The 13,205-nt window shown below is 46.9% G+C and overlaps 1 protein-coding gene across 6 annotated transcripts in view; it reads right to left on the bottom strand.

Moving 5' to 3' along the window:
* Nucleotides 1-11,804, bottom strand: part of sh3kbp1 (SH3-domain kinase binding protein 1) — a 56,057-nt gene extending 44,253 nt beyond the window's left edge. For 5 of the 6 annotated variants that reach the window (XM_066699046.1, XM_066699049.1, XM_066699051.1 and 2 more), the window contains exons 1-2: nucleotides 11,471-11,804; nucleotides 645-802 (exon numbers count right to left, since the gene is read on the bottom strand). In XM_066699046.1, the coding sequence (XP_066555143.1) occupies nucleotides 645-802; nucleotides 11,471-11,474 (162 nt within the window). In that variant the 5' untranslated portion in view covers nucleotides 11,475-11,804. The remainder of the gene's footprint in view (nucleotides 1-644; nucleotides 803-11,470) is intronic. The other variant, XM_066699050.1, reaches the window with a different exon arrangement.
* Between the last annotated feature and the right edge of the window lie 1,401 nt (nucleotides 11,805-13,205).

Raw genomic sequence — 13,205 nt, 5'->3', positions numbered from 1 at the left:
TTAACTTGCAATCCTGGCCCAACGGAGCGGGTGAGTGAGAACAACCTGCAAGCTCTCTTGAAGGTGCTGCAGCCGCTGACTTGCCTGCACCTCTGCGCTCACAGAGACCGCAAGGCACGCAGACGGACACCCTGCCGCGGCTCCCACCTTCTGCTCGGTACGATTGACACCACTGACGCTGCCGAGCCCAGAGCAGCCATGCTCACCACAGCTTCCTGCATGAGAACACTTGCACTGGTAATCTGCCCCCCCGGCCCTCTCTCAACAACAACAAACGTCACAAACCAAAAGCTGCAGGGGAAACAGCCATGCACTACAACACAGAGGGAACTGTGCCTCTGCCTGGCACCAGGAAGACACATACTTGCATTAGGTATGTAGTACAAATCCGTGTGCTGAAGCACTGGCATCCCCGCAGTGCCCGGTGCCCTGGTTATATTTGTTAACCTGATTCTGCAGACACAATTTAAGGCACAGTCTGACCTTGGTACCTGAAGCACCTGACTGACTGAAACAAAGGAGCCAATGGTGTCCTTGCTGACTGGCACACAGGGGACATGCAGGACACAGAGACATGCTCACACCCCATAGCAGGCTGGTCCAGTTCAGTATTTTCAAGGTACCCCCTCCAACCCCTCACTCACCCTGACGAAGTTGTCCGGGAAGAAGCCCCTCCTGCCGTTCACCTCGCCCTCCCACCAGCCGCCATCATCCTTCCTGATGTTGGTGATGACGCTGCCAACTGTGATCGTCAGCTCGTCATCGTGCTGGGCCCGGTAGTCAAACTCCACTATGGCTTCCACTGCAGGGGGAGGGAAAGCAGAGAAATCAAAAATACAGAAAGCAGAAAAGCAGAAGTATAACAAGAGGTGAGGGTTTATCTTTCATCAGTTAGTTTTCTTGTTTTGCGAATCACTTTTCAGAATGATTGGCTCACCTGACAGTTTCTGACAATACTTCCCTTTCAGAGATCGCTTTTTTTGCATTAGGTATGTAGTAGAAATCCATGACTTAAGGCCAGCTGTGTACAGGTCTTGGTAACAAAACACTCTCCTGTGCCTCATGGGTAATGGAGTTTATTTAATGCCTGTTATTACTCATTTACTAGAGATAAACTACCTGTTACCATGTAATCTCTTCACTGATGAGGGATGAGAGAGTGAGAGGAAGTCATGCTCAGAATACGTTATCAAAATGGACAAGTATTTCCCTCTGTTCTCAATCCTGGAGTCCCAGTTCCCACACCAGCCAAATTGTAAGATACTGATGATCCTTTTAGGAGAGGAGGCTGTGATGGCAGAGCTGGCAGCCCTGGCAGCCCAGTACATGTGTAGTATTAGAGAAAGTATCAGAGAGAGAGAGAGAGCAATAACTGAGTGGGAGTGTGAACACTAGCCCGCTATTGCATTGCTGGGACACTCTTGCCATGGCAGCAGACTGAGGTCAGTGGCACACAACAACAACAACAACAACAACAGGATGGGAAGACAGGAGAGCGAGAGAGAGAGAGGGGAGGGGGGTAGTAGAGAGAAAGAAAGAAATAGAATGCCCAGGCAGGCTCTTGCTCACATTGCCTCTCTCTGCTTTAAACAGACTCTTGCTCCCTTTTGCATCAACTGCTTTTTTCCGTTTGTTTACTGTCAATAAGATACCGACAACCAGGAGGCCAGGGAAGCAGATTAATCGGGATTACTCTGCTGTTTCTTTTTACAAAACTCCTACAACTCAAGAACGAAGACCAACCAACAAAAAAACTAAATTAAAGCCTATTTTAAATTATAATTATTTTGTACATTGTCATAGTCTGATGAAAATAGATCTAAATTCGGGGATTGGATTTGTGCCACAGCCCACCACACTGTAGGCCAATAAAACATACTTAAAGAATCTGGCGGTCAAGTGAAAGCATGTGGTAACAAGGAGAAGTTGGGCCCTTATTGGCCTTTGCAAGGCCACAGTGTGAGCCTACTAGTCTTCAGTGTCCCACGACAGCATTCAGGGGCTTTGGGTACAAGAGAGGAACAGATACTGGAGTCCTGATGGGGAAGTCTGCATCAAAAACTCTCGATAATATCAGGGATTTAAAAACCGAAGCCAAGAACAACAAAACATCTCCCCCCTTACCCACTAAACACCCACTGCAGCTTGGAGCTGGATTACAGAGTTTCTACAATGATGATGATGATAATAATAATAATAATAATATTATTATTATTATTATTATTATTATTATTATTAATAATGTATATTTGTTTTTAACCTGTGCCACATAATAAATAACTATGCAGATTAAGACAATGAGCACAATCATAGCAGTTTAAAGATGTACAAAAGTCACATTTGTTTCCGTTACCCTTACTGCCCTTTGCACTAAATGATATACAGTAATGACGCAAGCAGGATGTATGCAAATTAATGTACAGCACATATAAATATACTGTAAAAACACATATCACAGCACCCATGCCTAATCGGCTGTATTAATAGACCTGCACAAAAACAAATGTCCATTAAAACTGCCAGGAACAAATGCACCAAAATAAAAAATAATAAAGCGTTTTGTCCTGATCATTACAGCATGCTGATATTATAACATAGTCCTGAAAGAAGCTTAACTGCCTTTCCAAAAAACAAAAAAAATGCTGACATGAAGTTCTGACACGAGTGAAAGTATTGTAAAGATCTGGCTGGAAAGCAGCCATGGCCCGGCCACAGGACTTCACATCCCACAGAAACGTTCCTTGTAAGCAGAACCAGAGACAACTGCGGTCTGGTTTATTTAAAACGCACATCTGAGATCAATAAATCAGCCCCGAGACTGTCTGTGGTGCGCTGTACTTCTTTTGTTAGGGTAAGAAGAAGGAGAAGAGAATGGTGGAGTAGGAGAGGGAGTAGAGGAATAAATGAAAGTGTCTGTTTGTTTGAGGGGGAAGAATCACAGTCAGGTGATTAATGATGTGAACAGAGCCCCTCCCCCCATCTGCCAATACTATCAATAGACAGGGAAACTCCCCAGCAGTGGGATCAATAGCTGCTGGACCAGAGAGCAGGGATGGCTATACTAATAAGGCCAGCGAGGGGACGGGAGGGGAGGGAGCCGACACAGACACTTCCTATGGAGCTGGTGCAACAACAGGGTCACACACCCCTTCCTCCTGCTCCTCTGGGCATCTCACGAGTGGGGAGCAGATACCAAGTGGTCTCTGGGGGTGTTCCCCAAACAGGGATAAGGGAGTCCCTAACGGTCCTTAGAGTAAGGCTTAGAGGTTCCCCCAAAACAGCCTGATGACAGGTCAGCCCCAGACCAGCCCATACCCTGCAGCAGCCGTCTGCAATTTACTCCTGCAGCCCTTGAAAGACGTCGCCCCAGAGAGGCTGTCAGGAGTTCAGCACTGATCCATCCCTGCGCTAATGTCCACAGCTCCCAAAACAAGCTGCCTGTTACAACTGATCGACTTGTAGTCACTCAGCAGCTCCAGGAGGACACAAAAACAACAAAAAAACAAGAGCAACATTCTTTGCTCAGAGTGAGCTGCGTGGTAATGAGATTTCTCTGCCTTATGTAAACGCAATATGAAATCAGTGTTAAGATGCTCCCTCTCCCTCCCTCCTTCTGTCTGGCCTCTTCATTTCTCTCTCTCTCAATCATCCCTCTGTCTTGCTTTCTCTCTCTATCTATCACTTTAAATAGAACTTTTACATATATATATTCGTGCTTTCCTGACTTGGCCCTGGCAGTTGTCCATTGCAGACTGAGGAGCACACACACAACAGGGTCTCCACAGTGAAACCAGGAGCACACTGCTGGTGCCTACTGCTGCTGTGACTGTTCATGTTGCGCCAGGCGTCCCCCTCTCGCTGCCCTTACTGCAGTACCTGTGCACATTGTGCTGCTGCCCCATTCTGTGCAACACAACGAGAGGAGCTGAAAGGAAACTGCTGATGAGACTGGTAAACCCAGCACAGGACAGGACAGGACAGGACAGGACTGGCATGGGCAATGTGGGCACAGGGGCAGCTAAAAGCTGCAATTACTGTGTGCTGTTGGTCCCCAGCAAAATGAGTCCCGGGTTCGAATCCAACCCTAATGATTTTGATATTCTGCAGAGCTCAGCTTTTTTGCATCCAAGATCAACAAAAAACACCTAATAAACCAGCTGCAGCAGTGGAGAGCAATACAGGGTCTTACTGCAGCTCAGCCCCGAGTGGTTTAAGTGGATCAATCATTTGCTTAATTCATTTAAACTAACTGGTGTATCAGTGCTCCACTGAACATAAAGCTTCCTGTGCAAGAGCCCCAGAGCCGCACGCTGGAGTAGGAAGTGGATCAAATGAACACATAAAGAGGACAGTAAAACCCACTGGGGGACATTACAACAGGAAGGTTCAATCTGTAATCATGATCCCTCTCTGGTTCTGGCTGACAGGCCCCATTGATTGACACTTAAATGGGAAATGTCCCATCCCCCAACCCCCTGAAACTGACCAGCCAAAACACAGAGGCATCCTGCTGTAATGTGGCGAAGCCTGGGCCTGCGCACCTCTTTGAAAATCACAGGTCAGTGTGAGGGAAGGCACAGCCACCCCTCTCTTTCCCCAGACACAGCCTCAGCTGCACAACAGATCAGTGCAAAGTGCCAACTAATCCCACCTAATCCATCGCACGCCAGCACACTAACTGCAGCGCTGTTCCCACTGAGCAAACTGTACTGCTGACACACTCACACTGTCACACGCAGACACACAGTCACACAGACACACTGACAGCTTTCTGTTTTTATTGACACTTGGTAACCTTCTTTGAGCAACACTTCATTTTTTCCAGACACAGTGAGAGAAGGAAGCTCTAACTCTTGGTTTTATTCTTCTTTTCTGTTCTGTGCCAGGGAGGATCTCGTTGACTGCGATCTTGTACGCCATAAACCAGCAAAAGACGCGTGAGCGGCAGGGCAGTGCACTGAAAAAATGAGCAGTGCTTGATCGTAAAAACACAAAGCCCCCTTGGGAATGTGCTAGAAACTTGGCTGGGTCGGCATCAGAGAAGAGGGGCCTGGCCCAAGCTCCTCTATGTCTAATTCTCTAAATGCTGCTACTGCTACTGCTACTGCCCCGAGTCTCTTTCCACCCAACACACAGAGACACACCGAGAGACGCACACCGAGTTTCTTAATGCTTCACAACTTCATGCTCATGTAACACACAAACAGAAACACCCACACACAGAGCGAGGCCTCCCTGAACCCTGCCAGCTGTCTGCTCAGTGCGCGTCTCTGCTGAAGCCAACCGGTCGGTGCTAACAACCTCCTTGTCACAGTGAACACTAAATCGATGCAGTGCAGTAATTTGCGTTTGCTTGGGCACACGGCGTTCTCACACCGCCGTCCAGTACAGCCAGGAGGCAGCCAGGTCTGCTCCTCAAGGGCTGAATCAATGAACTGATGTCGAAGCAGAGAAAATAATGAGCTGGCCAGAGGCGGGGGGTGGGGGGGTGGTGGTGGCAATTCGTTAATCCCATTAACAGAGGCAGCTGCAGGACTATCTTTGAGCTTCTTATCATGGCCTCTCTTCAAATCACTGGCCCCACTTCTACCAGGGTTGGGCCAGGGCCTTTAGGAAGTGCCCTCTGGGGCGGGGTAAACACACCACCATGGCTTCTGATGGACCCCCTTTCGATTGGCCGTTTATTTTCATCGTCGCCTTTCTCAGAGATTTGTGCAACAGCAACACGCCACTCTCTACGCTAAACTACAAAAACTAACTTTTATTTTTGTACTTATTGACCAAAGCTGAATTAACAAGCACTCTGATTGTGTACAGCAGAAGACAGCCTGGTTCGTAGTAATTAAAGTTAAAACCACAGCAGGAAACATATCTAAAACCATACTGAAATTAATTAAACTAATGCTGTGGCTGTTGCTCATGGCACCTACAGATTGCTGAACTGCGTACTCGAAGGGACTGTGAAACAAAGCACACAAGACTTTCAACTGCAGTCATTTTAACCCAGTATAGTTGGCACAGAGCAGGGCAGCTCACACACCCAACGCTAGCTCTTGCCGTGTCACTGGTACTTTGACCAGACTGTTATCACTCCTGTTCTCTTTTTGAATGGGTAACAGAAATGGAGAGAAGCAGCAGCAGTAGATAATCCAAAATTAGCCTTGAATTACAAGTGAAATTGGGAAGGGAATTTTAAAGACTCAGCTGCTGCAAAGAAGAGGATTTCATGAAGGTTAAACTTTCCTCTTAATCTCCCTGCATTACACAGCCCCTTCCAGTCAGTCTGCCTGCAAAGTAAAACTACTATTATTATTATAATTAGTATTATTGCACAGAAACACAAACACACACCAACACATACAAATTATAGTGGAAAAACAGTCAAACACCCAGCACTGAGAAGGCTGCTCTGTCTCTAAACCCAGTCCTTGTCTGAGGATGTGATTAAGACCTCCACTCTCAATTAAGAGATTTTCCTTGTGACTCTGAGACCTGGCTGGTGTCTGAATTCCTCTCTGTCTGTGAATGTGAGGAAGTAGAGAAACCAGACCAAACAACAACAACCCAACTGACTCAATGTGATAACAGAACTGCGGCAAGCTAAAATGCAGACATAGCTCTCAACAACTGAACCCCCGATTTGGGTCTTTAAAAGCCTGTCCTGGCAAGACAGTGAACATTTGGTAAACAACCAGAGACCAGAGGGCACAGGTGTGGAAGTCGTCATAGGAAAATCGCTGCTCACAGGTCACAGAGAGGTTTTCCGTCATTAGGCGTTGCTTCACAATCGAGCGGTGGTTAATTAAGAGCAATGCAGGTACAGGCTCCAGCGCAGTTACTTTTTAATCAACTGAAAGAGAGAGAGAGAAGGCCCAGGAGACCAGCTTCCGTTTGATTTTGATATTATTTTTTCAATGGCAAAACGCACATCTCATTCGATCCCAGTCTAATTCTGTTTGAAGACGGAACCTCACAAACCTATGGGACTCGGGGGGGCGGGGGTCTAGAGGACAGGGTCTGCAACTGACAGCGGTAAACTGACTGTACCCTTAACCAGTCATCCCCAGACATGCTTTTGCAATTAGATATGTTTTTTGTTTTTATTCTCAATGGGTTTCTGCCCCAGTAAAGCAATTTAATAACTCAATGAGAAAAATATAGGGCCACATCTAACTCACAGATATCATTAACAATTTACAACAACAACAACAATAAAAACGTTTTGGAGATGCTGTATATAAATATCCACAAAAATACTTTTGAATAGACTTGCGAGCCATTTCCACATCAATCCGACCGACACGGCTAACTAAAACACAGAGATAACACCTTCATCTCGTAAATAAATCAATAAAAGAATGAATTCCAATAAGGTATGAGTCAACCGGTGACTCATTCTCAAATGTTTGAATTATGTCTACAGGTTTAACAGGAACCAAGATGTCACCTCCCTGGGGGAAGGACACAGTGATCACAAGCTGGCACACTCTATTTATTGTATGTATATATGTATGTATGTATTTGCGCTTAGAGTGGTCTCAGGTCAGACTTTTTTTTTTTTTTGCTTCCATCAACAGGTATCACTTATTAATTAGGAGAAGGATTAAGATGGATTATTGTAATTATATTTAGGGTTACTTTGCACAGTTGTAGGAGCTCTCCCTCTTGTCCCCTCTACTCCCTAACTCCAGCTTATCCATTACCTGTGATTCATTGTTCTTATCGATTGTCCAGTACAAAATGTAATTCCCAGCACAGAAGCTAAAAAACAAAACACACAAAACAAAAAAGTGCCACAGAACGAATTCATAAGTTTGCTTTATCACTGCGTGAGTCTGGTGAAATTCTTGGCACCATGACTCGGAGGCCTGAGGCATTCCTAAGCAGGGAGTGAACGCAGCTCAAGCACGTAAAGTCTATCCTCCGAATGGGGTTTAATGGGCCGGCGGAGAGCACCGTGATAAAGCCAGAGCAAACACAGACCCAGGTCACCGAAACCACATATGGGACAAGCGCTCCCCGGGAACAGTGACCTGTGTGGGAGCCAGATCTGGGAAGAGCCTCCTTACCGCTCGCCCTGCATCCCACAGGCGGTGGCAGCGGCAGCGGACCCAGTGGGCGCTCTGCGGAGGAGAGCATGACGCACCAGGTCCGGACAGCCTGTGCAACGTGCAACTCTGCAGGGCACTTCTAGATCGAATCTTTATTTTACTTGATTTCTTTTGAGCTTCACTGTGCAAGTGATAATCATTTTCCCGTTAATATGCTGAGGAGGTAGATGCATCACAGCTTCCTTTTTGTCTTGGGTTTACTGCCACTGCCACCACCCCTGTTCTCGCCATGCTGCTAAATAAACACTTAATTTCCTCTTTCAGGCGGATCTCCGTGCACTGGAGCAAAGTCCTTGATTGCCAACGTATCGTTCAATTATTTAAAAAACGCTGACAACAACCACAAGGGAGAGAGGGAAAAAAGACACGAGAAACCCCTGCCTTTTTAGGATTATTGCCTGAATTGCAAAGCCAAACAGCACAAAGGGTTATGTGCCGAGAAGATTCCGGTTACAGAGATGAACAATAAGACCATAGTAAGACCACTTAAGATGTGGAGAAGAGACCCCACTGCAGCACTGAATAGCAAGCCTGCCATTCACAGCTGCGAGGTCTGAAATACAAACAGACCTGGATGGAAACCTGGGAGCGGAAGTCCAGTGACTGTGCAGACGCAGTGTGACCCAGCGTCAAGCACTGATAATGCTAGTTTTCTGACCAAAAAATGAATGAAAACTATAGCAAAAAAGAAAAGTCCTCCTGAGGAGCAACAGTTACAGGGCTTGCAGAGGGGAGCAGAGGCCCGGGCGCCCAGGCCTGTGGCAGGCAGACAGTGCTGTGTGTGTGTGTTGGGTGCGGTGATGCATTGGGGCTCCTCTCGGAGACGGAAGGGGAGTGACTGCAGCTCATGTAGTATTATCACACAATAACTATCACCATCATTTGCAAGCTTGCAACTACAAGGGGAAAAACAAAACAACCAAAAAAAAAAAAAAAAAACTGTCCTACAAACGAAGTTCACACGAAGTGAAAAGCAGATGGATAAAAATAAACAGATCAAAAGGAGAAGCCATAATGGTCTACCGTGTATAAAAGACAAGTACTGCATTAAAAATACACATATGAATGAATATGATTTTCTGCTGTGCTGTGAATATGATTGCTGTAAATTTCTCAGAGGACAAAGTGAAACACTTAAGAACAAAAGCCTAACCAGGAGATGACTAGCAGCCACAGCTGGAAGAAATCAGCTGTCCAGGACACCCCGTTTTATTAGCACCCTGTCCCCCAGCACAGTACTGAGGGTTACACACAGGTTCAGTGCAGGATGCTGGTGGTCACAGGGGCCACACTCAGCAAAATAATGAAACCTGCTCCTGACGCTGGAAAGGGGGAGCGCTGTCAAGCAGTGTCTGCAGCTCCTCCTGCAGTTAGCACAATACGAAGCATGAAAGCGGCTCGTTGCCTGGGGTGCAATTTTTAACAAGTTAGTTTCCTGTTAATAACACCAACACCGCACATACACACAAGCACAATCTCAAGTTCCCTTCATGGCTCAGCAGCTCTCACAGTGTAGTGCGGCAGCCAAAGGTGAACCGACTCAAGGACTGCAGGACACAGTGCAAGAGCTTTCATCCCCACAAGGCCTGGGCAGTGCGGTGCCTGAGGTCGAGCCCAGGCCTGACCCAGACAGGGCCACACAGAGAAACGCTCACAATCCTGCCTACTCACAGGAAGGACAGGGGGCATAACCATATTGCAAACAGAGCCTGCAATGGCATCTGGGCCAGTGTCCAGATCTGCAACCCCTGCCCTTCCCAACACAGTCACACTCCCTATTCCAGTTAAACCACCTGCATCACAACTTTATCAGACTTCCACCCTGGAGGTGTGTTTAAAAAAAAAAAAGACAGGGACACACACAGAGGAAACATGCATAATGTAAAGGTTATTCATTTCTGTAACCCCTCACTTTTACTACACTCGCTCCAGACTCACAGGGTCATGATATGCAGAAGCTGGCCACTTGGTTCCCATTCTGCTTCTGTGAGAAAAAGCAGAAGCCACTCTCTGCAAATTTCGATAAGAGGAGGAAATGGTGACTAGTGGCACAATATAAATAAAAAGTACTTCAGTTTTGGTTTTCTCTCTGAACCATATCAGCTTCACCCACAACGTAGGAGTAACCTGTGACACAGACAATTAATGATGAACTGAATGTGTGTGTGTAACACGGTTGCTGCGTTTTAAGGGTGAATGCAGTAGCCTCGGCTGCAATAGAAATCAACAAATACATTAAACCAAAATAAACCCTATTCGATGCATTTGGAGATGAAGGTTATTTTCACATTCTTGGTTTTCCTCGACTCCCCGACGCTTTACAGGCCAAGCACAATTACACCCAGTAACTAAGGAAACAGGAATTTACTTAACCCTTTCCTCGCAAACCTGTGCCTTTGACGGTGTTACACTGCTACACTGCTACACTGCACCGGGGAGCCGAGGGTAACAATGCATCACCCCACTGCACCGAGTTACAATGTACCGGGCGGATACACCGAGTCAGTGTGGCAAGGGTCGAGGCGGTTCAATTAAACGCAGTGGATTCATATTTAACAGCAGACCGAGCAAACACACACACACACACACACACTACCAGCCGTGCCATTGCATTGCATTGCAACCCCGAGGCGTTTGTCGCTGCACTAATCGTGAAACGCTTTAACACGGGCGTTTAAGCTCCAGTAATTGCCAACGAGCCTGGCTGTGCTACCATATGCGTGCTATTAATAATAATCATCATCATCATCATCATCATCATAATCCCGGCGCTCCTGTCTGCCCCCAGATGACAGCCCCCCACACGCAGCGCAGCGCGGAGGGGCCCCTGTGCCGTCTCCTGTGTGCAAATCACAAGCCGCAGACAGGACATGCCACGGGCTGCGAGTAGCGCTTTCCCATCCGATCATATGTGCCGCTTTAGCCTAAAGAAGTAGCGAGAAATAACGGCGCTCAGCCAACACGTAGTTGCGGTGGGGGGTGGGGGGTGGGGGGCGGATGAGAAAGGAAAAGAACCGATTTGCAATCTGTGCGCTTCGGTTTCTCTGCTCAATCAGACCGGGAGCTAAAGAAACTGCAAACGTGTCAACATGTTGCATTGATCACAGACGAGCTGACACCCGTGCAATGAGTGATGGTGACAGCTCCCCGGTCCTCAAACACGTCCCACAAAACTGCCCCCCACCCCATTAAAAGACACGCTGCAGCGAAGCCCGCTACCATCGACCCGCATCTCCTTTCTTTCTATAGGATAATATACGATGCAGATCCCCATCACCGCAGCTGCCTCAAGTTTGCACCCGTTCACATGCGCTTATATCCGGAGCGGAGTTCACGTACAGAAGCGTAAACACACTTACCCATTTATGTTCGCTTGGGCTTGTAAACTGCCGAGCTGATAAACTTTTTGATTATGAATTCAAAAAAATATATAAATTAATAAAGGGGGGGAAAAAAACAAACTCCCCAGCCCAGCCCAGCCCAGCCGTCTTGAGCCGCGATATGTTGCGCCTACTTGTAGAGTAACGGGTGGGGGGCGCAGCGCATCTTCCTGTCTCTGGTCTCAACAGCCCGGAAAAAATATGAATATTGATGTATATATATATAATATATATATGTATATTGATACGAGCGGCTGTGCGCGTCGTCCGACCGCTGTGTGGATATTGTAACTGTCTGCCTGCAGCTGTGCCGACTGATCCTGAGCGGAGCCGAAAATCTCGCGAGAAAACGCACCGAAAAAGAGAGCGAGAACTGGGGGAGGTAGGCAGTGAAAATGCTGTCCCCCTGTAAGACATCTTCTGGTCGATGCATACTGTACCAGGGCAGTGGTGTACAGTTAAACAGTGCAATATACTATAGTGTGTAGTACTGTACTGTTATATAATGCTGCGTGTTGTAAGATACTGTAGTACAGTGCAGTACTGTTACACACATGCTGCTGTATTATCACTTTCTAACACACTTAGACACTATCATTAATAGTTTTAGCATTGTGCAAGAAGTGCTGTCATATGCCAGATACATATCTCCAGATACTTTAAATTCTAGTTGGTTGCTATGCTGCTGCTGCATTTAAACACATTCAACAAGGAACTAAAAAAATAATACAGGCGTAAAAATACAATGCAGAGTGGTACGGTATTCCTGAATAGCAAAGCATGTAAAACTATATTACATCATCTGGTTATTCAGTTAAACATCTGGTCACTGAAATGGACTTATCTAACTGTCCGTAAATCATTTGATGAATGCTTGTTATAAGAGCTTAAAGCAAGCTGCTGTAATGTATTGAATTTCAGTGAGAGTGACTGTTCTCTTCACTGAGGCCCTAGACCTGCTGTGTGTGTGTGTGATAGGAGTGCCACAGTAGTGAAGATGACATTGCTTTGAAGCTGCCCATGTTTCTTATTGTCCACTCCCACACAGCTCTAGTGCTCTGTGCTGCCCTCGCCTGGCCAGAAGCCCCAGGCTGCACTTCACTGAGGAGAAAGCGCTGGTGTGTTTGCCAGTTTACATTCCAGCCCCAATTAGTCATTTACCTGGTTGCCTGACCGATGCCCACCTGTTGCAGAGCTGAAAACAGCTGACTAGGTTGACATGAGAGAATGAGTGGTTCACAACCAATCTCTCTCTCTCTCACTCACACTCTCTCTCACACACACACACACACCCACCAAGTTTGTCTGGTATATGATCAGTTGTCAGTCAGTTCTGCCAACCCCTGGCTCCGGGCCCCCCAGCCTGCAGTGTCCTTGAGATGAGGCGGTCAGTGGAAATCATGACTGACCTGCACTGAAGTGAGGGTGAGTGCCCTGCAGGCCCCCTAGGCTCTGGGCATGAGCCTTGAGTGTGTGGGCTATGCATGCTGCCTGCAGCGTGGCTCTGCAAATATCACACAGCGACAGGAGCTTCTCTCTCTGCCCACACACACTGCACACTCGCTGCTGGCTCCTCCGCACCTCACTGACGTCAAACACAGCCGTCACCGGATCTGCGGGTGAGATGGGTGTTTCATTTTCACTTTTATTTTGGTAGACAGAGAAAGAAAGAAATGTATAAAAATACAATAAAAAGAGCAACAATGCCTGTAGG

The sequence above is a fragment of the Amia ocellicauda genome, chromosome 3 (assembly GCF_036373705.1).
Source record: "Amia ocellicauda isolate fAmiCal2 chromosome 3, fAmiCal2.hap1, whole genome shotgun sequence".
Lineage (NCBI taxonomy): Eukaryota > Metazoa > Chordata > Actinopteri > Amiiformes > Amiidae > Amia > Amia ocellicauda.
The sequence above is the reverse complement of the archived record's forward strand: the minus strand, read 5'-3'. Positions and strand labels throughout refer to the sequence as shown.